This window comes from Pleurodeles waltl, chromosome 5 (genome assembly GCF_031143425.1).
Source record: "Pleurodeles waltl isolate 20211129_DDA chromosome 5, aPleWal1.hap1.20221129, whole genome shotgun sequence".
In the NCBI taxonomy this organism is placed as follows: domain Eukaryota; kingdom Metazoa; phylum Chordata; class Amphibia; order Caudata; family Salamandridae; genus Pleurodeles; species Pleurodeles waltl.
Window position 1 is genome coordinate 1,694,863,598 of NC_090444.1, and position 6,741 is coordinate 1,694,870,338.

Below are 6,741 nucleotides of genomic sequence, written 5' to 3' on the forward strand. Positions count from 1 at the left end.
TGCAGAATGCCATTTGGATTGGCTTCTGCTGCTGCAGTTTTTCAGCGTATAATGCAAAGAGTGTTACAGGGCATAGATCAAGCATTATGCTTCCAAGATGACATTCTGATTTATGGAGCTACAAGGGAAGAACACGATTATACCTTGAGAAAAGTATTTAAAGCTTTAGAGAAGTCGGGAATGACTATTCGAAAGGATAAATGCCAGATAGGTGTGAAAGCAGTTGAGTATCTGGGACACAAGATAACAAAGGATGGAGTTGAGCCAAAATATGATCTGGTTGTAGCCGTAACAGAAGCTCAAGCTCCTACCAGTAAGCAAGAACTCAAGTCGTTTTTAGGATTGGCTGAGTACATGGCTAAATTTGTACACAACTTTGCAGATGTTACAGCCCCTTTAAGATCATTACAAAAAAAAAATGCAATTTTTGATTGGGACGGAAAGTGTCAGGATGCGTTTAAAAAAATAAAAGAAGCCATAGTTAAATCACCTAATTTGAAAACTTTTGATTTCAGAAAAAAAACCATAGTGACTACAGATGCTAGTGGAAAGGGGTTAGGAGCTACCCTATCTCAGAGTGCAAATGGACAAGAGGATATAATAGCTTTTGCCTCAAGGTCTCTTTCAGTTGCAGAAGCAAATTATTCCACCATAGAAAGAGAGACATTAGCATGTTATTGGGCTATAAAACACTTCAAGTTTTTTTTATGGGTTTTACCTTTTGTTACAAGAACAGACCACAAACCTCTTACAGGAATATTCACCACAAAGGGTGGAGAGCGAGCTACCCCTTGCATAGCGAAATGGATACAAGCTTTAGAAAATTTCAATTTTACAGTAGAATATGTTCAAGGAAAAAGGAACATAATTGCAGATTTCCTTTCCAGGTCACCAAGGATGGTAGAAGTGGAGGAAGATACTGACATCTTGGAACCAGTATTGTATGTAGACCTAGCTGGGTTAACGAAGGGTGAATGGGATGAAGGTATTAAGAATGACCTAGTGTTAACGAAATTGAAAGAAAAGATTGTCAAGGGGTGGCCGGACAGATCAAAAGATTTAGAGGAAGACCTGAAGGGATATTGGGAAGTGAGATCAGAACTTAATATTCAAGATAACATGGTGATGCGAGGTGAGAGAATTGTACCTCCCAGAGTGTTGTGGGACAAGCTGGTTACGTTAGCACACGAAGGGCACCTAGGGAGAAGCCTCACCAAAAATAAATTAAGAGCCACCTACTGGTTTCCAACAATGGACAAACTGGTAGAAATCAATGTAAAAGAGTGTATGAAATGTGCCACCAGTGACAAGATAAATATCACGAGGAAAGTACTACTGTCACCAATAAAAGCTCCAAGTAGACCATGGGACAAGTTGGGAATGGATATTGTAGGTCCGTTAGATCAAGTGGGAGTAGGTGGAAAATTCTTAATAGTGTTGGTAGATTACCATTCACACTGGAAAATGACCAAACCAGTGAACCAAATAACCACTAAAGAGGTAATAGTTTTCCTAACAGAGGCGTTCATGATTGAAGGAATTCCCAGTACTCTGATAACAGACAATGGGGTACAATTCACTTCGGAGGCCATGAAGGAGTTCCTAAAGAAAGTTGGTGTCAGTCATTTTAGAACTGCCTTGTATCATCCACAAGCAAATGGGTTAGTTGAGAGAACCAATAGAATGATCAAGGAGTGTTTGCAAATGGCCAAGGTGGCTCAGGAGTCGGGTGGGATGGCTTTGAAGCAATTGCTATGGTCATATCACACCACACCCAATCTAGTAACAGGTATTTCTCCATTCACATCACTAAGAGGTAGGTTGCCAGGGACCAAATTAAACCCCAATTGGTTGGGTGGTGGGAAACCCCAAATTGTACAACATGAAGAGATAAGAGTCCGCATTCAGCAGAACCAAAGTAAATACAAAAGTTGGTATGACAACAAATATGGTACCAAGAATAGACACTGGGAAGTGGGGCAGTGGGTAAGGGTCAAACTACCGGAGAATACCAAAAGTGATGGTAGTAGGTTTTCATGCCCCAAGAGAATTGTTAAGGTACACAGAAATGTACTCAAATTGGAGGATGGCAGAGTATGGAGTATGGACAAGTTAGCTGGCTGTGGAATTCCAAGAATGGATCAGGAAAACTCAAGAGAGAAGGAGGAAGGAAATGAACCCTTGGATTCAACAAGACAAAAGAGAGAGATGAGGAACAAGAGACACCCAGCGAGGTACAAGGACTATTTGCTCAATTATTAAGGAAGGGAGATATGTTATAATCTACAAAATGGTACATAGGAAAAATATACACTCATAAGGAATTGTAAATAGTTATCTCAAATACATAGATAAAATAACAAATTAAGTAATAGTTTATATGATGTATTAGAATTAAGAATGGTATCTTCTGTAGTTCCTTAGAATGTAGTGGAAGTGGTACGCCCGGGAGCTGACAGTAGAATGTTAAGAATGTAAGCAATGTGTGAGAAAAGAGAGGCGGAGTTCGGGAAGCGTTGAATAAAGAACTGCTGAACAAGCCATCTGGAATCCGTTTTATTCAATTATTTACAACAGTTGACTGCTTACCTTTCTGTTGCTTATTGCTACATTTGGGTATTTGACGGGTACTAATGAAGTGCAGCCTATGTCGAGACAGTGTTAGCATGTGTAAAAAAGACAAAATAATGAATACTATCACAAAATTTGCCACATTATACCGCATCATTTGCCTTTTCTTGCCGCATAATTTAGTTAACCCTGCCGCATAATTTGGCCCTCCCCTGCAGCATAATTCCAGTGGCCCTACAAATTATGTTTCTACTGTTTTGCATCCACCGAATGCATGCTATCTCACCAAGTCTCCTCTAAATTCCTAAAAGCCTGAATGAAAAACTGACCTTGACTTAAACTTACAGACCTCCTCTCCTTTTCCTTTCAAATGACCCTCTCCTTACCTTTTGCATAACAACTCTCAGAGCACAGTCTTCTTGCCGCATTACTGCCTGTTTTATTATTTATTATTTTACTTTTGAAAATTGCCCACTCCTCATCTCAAATATCACACCCTCTCCTTCTTTGAAAGTCAATAACCAACAATAACCCTTGGATGAACCACTAACCTGGGTTTGGGAGCAGCGTGCTGCCCGGTGAAAAGCCCCCCGTGCCTTGTCAGGGTAATACTCACTATATAAGAGCAATTTCACTTCACTATAGCGTCACGAGTTTTCAAGGTGATCTCTCTCACCGAGGCCACCACCATCGACATGTTCACAAGTATTTTAAATACCTTTCTGTGTGCTTCGTGGCTGGGCTCTGGCTGTTGTTATGTTTGTTTCTTTAGTGTGCTACTCGATTTATTTAACGCCATGCCGAGAACGATTTCTGCTGGGTGAGGGATATTTTATGCTGCTGTTCAGATTAGAAAAAAGGCTCCGAGACAGTAAATTAAGCAGAAAAGGTAAACCGTGTGCACAGGCCGAACCGGCTGCTTCGTCTGACCCCCTCCCTCCACAGCTGCACCACACGGTGCTGTACTGAGAATTTAAACTCTAGGAGTGATGTGAGCATGTGTTCTCATTTAATGTATTTTTCAAGGGGGAGAGTGTCCATTAACCACTCATTTTCTGTTACTTTTCCAACTGCTTTTCCTTCGGCTTTTGACGGTTTTCAAATTTCTCTTCGCCTGTCCATGCTCTCTCTCTCTCTCTCTTTCTCTATGTCCCGCTCTCTCTATTTTTCTATGTCTGTCTCTCCTTCTCTCTCTATCTCTGATTCACATGTTGGCTCCCTCTTTTGAGAGTCTCGCTCACCGTCTTACGGTCTCCGCACCCCTTGTGGTAAAAGGTTCCTCTCCCAAAGTGGGTTCGTCCTCCCACATCAGGCACTCCATAGCATGGCAGGGCTTTCCAGTTTGTCCCTCTGTGTCATTGAGTTTCCTGTTGTATTCATCGCCATACACACTGGGGCACCCCCCTGCCAGATCCATCACATGGGGAGGGCAACCGGGGCTCTTTGCCCTTGGCCCCGGACATTTGGGGGCCCACACTCTCCTGCTCCAATATGTTTTTAAATTATAAAACAGAAATCCTGACCCGCTCCTTCTTAAGGCAGCTATTGTGGCAACACCACTAGGAGTCACCAAACAATGTGTCTTCACTTTCCCTAGAGTACATGTCTTCCTGATTAAGACCTCTTGGAGCTCACACTTAGGATACACCCTGCAAAGGTTTTGGCCCCCAGACCCAACAAAGTTTCTGACACGCCTGCCCCCGTTCTCTGCCACTGTTAAGCTGAAGCACACTGCCCCTTGTATCAGTTGAAGATTAAAGAGGCTAAACAATACTTCTGAATTCACCCTACTACTTTAACACTTAATCAAGCAGATGCAAATTACCTGAAAAGTGATGAACACGCATGGGGGTTCCAGCGATGATGGGTACGCAGAAATAAGTTTCTTTCCATTCTTAGGGGAGCCTTTCAGTTCAGAGAGATGCTGCTCAAGCTGAGCAAAACCACCACGTAGCCTCTCAAGATTGCCCGAAAAGTGACTTTCTCCTTCATAAGACATGTTCTTGTTCCTAGATGGCATCTGGGGCGAAGAAGATCTGCTGGATCCTCTACTTACTGTTCCTGAGTTTATCAGGGCCAGTAACCGATTAACAGGTTCGGTGTCGAGGGTTTCCACCATCATGGAGGAATCTATTGATGTTTTGATATCATCAAAGTCGCTAGCACTCGACGTTGGACTCTGCTCACAGCTCGGACTCCTCCATTTGGCTAAGTCTATCAGCCTCCTCCTGCCACTGGGAGATTTACTAATGGTACAGTTTGGAATCAGGTGTTCTCTACTGACATGGCCCTCTTCCCTTGAAGCAATTTCAAGAGGCATTCTCTTGCCAGGTAAATTAACACTAGAATCAAAATCAATCAGGAGACTCTTGCAGGCATCGGATATGGTTGAAGAATCATCTTGAAGCATCAGTTCCTTGACCACCAAGCGGACAATGTACTTGTCTGAACTGGACGATGGAAAAAATGCTGGTTCATTAAATTTCTGTTTTCCCGCCAAAACAAGCAACCTATTACCTGTTAGAAAGCACACTCCCTTGGTTCGTTCATTTTTCTCTAGATGGATCTGCTGGATATTTGGCACAGCGGATGAAGTTAAAGTGTAAACTAAGATTATATTGCTGGTGTTAGAAGCCACTGCTGCAACCTGAGCCCTTGGGTCAAACGTAACAATGTCAGGCATGAGAATACTGGAGATGTGGACCTTTCTGGTGGTGGTCACCGTCTTCTCAAAAGTTACAAGAACCAGGTTTGATGCGTTCCGACTTTTTCTCAAATTGTCCTGGCACTTCAGATGAATAAGAGGACTGGGATCAGAGCGTCGATGGTTTGCTAGGATATGTGCAAGATCCACTGGGCCTGATAACGAGGATAACACTGAGTCAGTAGCTATAGATTGTTCAGAGTCAATCGACTTTCTTCTCAGATCTCTGGAGAGCCTCTCGCCCAAGTAGAGTAGAGAAGACTGTGAATTTAACGACGCTGACTTACCAGACGTTGGAATTTCGAATGCAACCCCAGTGCTCAATTCACTGGCCTTTTCTAGAGGAAGTTCTGTGGCTACAGCAACTTGGCAATCTAGAGTAGGTTCAATAGCACTTATGTAACCACCCACATCAAACACGGGACAAAAAGTGCATGCATTCAGAGTTTTCTGACCATCATCCCATATGTAGGAATGGATCGCAGTGCCAGCAGCAATGACCATGCGATTTCCATCTTTGGTCCAACAAGCACAGTGGATAAACCCATCACTCTTAACGTCCACTCTTATGCTGGAGTTGTCAGAACGCACCGAATGCAAAAGCGAGGCATCTTGTTTCGTCAACACGACCAACATATCCTTCTGGGGATGCCACACGCAGCCTTGGGGGAGTACAGGAAAGGGCTCACCGAGTTCACAGGTTTGAGAAAGCAGAAGCTTGTTCTTTTCCAACGGGATGGTGTACAACTGCCATACTGTGACATGTTTTTTATGCTGCACGGCAAGCAGAGCTGGAATGTCGGGGGAGCATACAGGACCCCAGGAAAGTCCATGTACATGCTCAAACTGCCCAATAACGCTTGAGGTTCCAAACTTTGGCTCCCGATTGTGAAGGTGTACAGCAGTCAACACCACCTGCCTGCCATCTGTCCAGGCCAAGCCGTGAACAGGGTGTATCGCATGATACAGAGCATTAAGTCCAGTTCTCAGCAGCTTTGCCTTTCCCAGTTCCATGTTGTTTCAGTAGCATACAGTGAGGCCAACAATAAAGTCATTGAACCATAGAAAGTCACCAGGCAGCATGCTTCCTCCGGCGTAGTGTGCTTTAGTTGAAATGAGTCTGTAAAGTCTGCCTTCTACAACTCCTATTCTAAGTACAAATCCCCACTAAAGCTCCTTCCAGCCTGTCTTTTATGATGGGAATTGAAATGTCACGAGTATGTCTAATAGGGATTAGCTAATTGCACTCCTAACATTAACTAAATGGTCTATTATTAGGCACTCATGATAAATAATGGCTTAAAATAGCTCACCAGCAGCCTAATCTTCAATGGATTAAGAAGGGAGATCCTATTTAGCTGATAAGTGGCACGGCGTCACACCATGACACTTGCCATTTAAATACAATCTTTGCACAGAGACAGGTCAAGCTTTTACTTATGTTTTGCATGTATTTCATTATTTCA

At 43.1% G+C, this 6,741-nt stretch overlaps 1 protein-coding gene across 1 annotated transcript in view; it reads right to left on the reverse strand.

Moving 5' to 3' along the window:
• Positions 1-6,384, reverse strand: part of LOC138296675 (WD repeat and coiled-coil-containing protein-like) — a 114,196-nt gene extending 107,812 nt beyond the window's left edge. The window contains exon 1 of the mRNA XM_069236025.1: positions 4,397-6,384. Coding sequence (XP_069092126.1) covers positions 4,397-6,289 — 1,893 coding nt within the window. The 5' untranslated portion in view covers positions 6,290-6,384. The remainder of the gene's footprint in view (positions 1-4,396) is intronic.
• Positions 6,385-6,741: the final 357 nt, after the last annotated feature.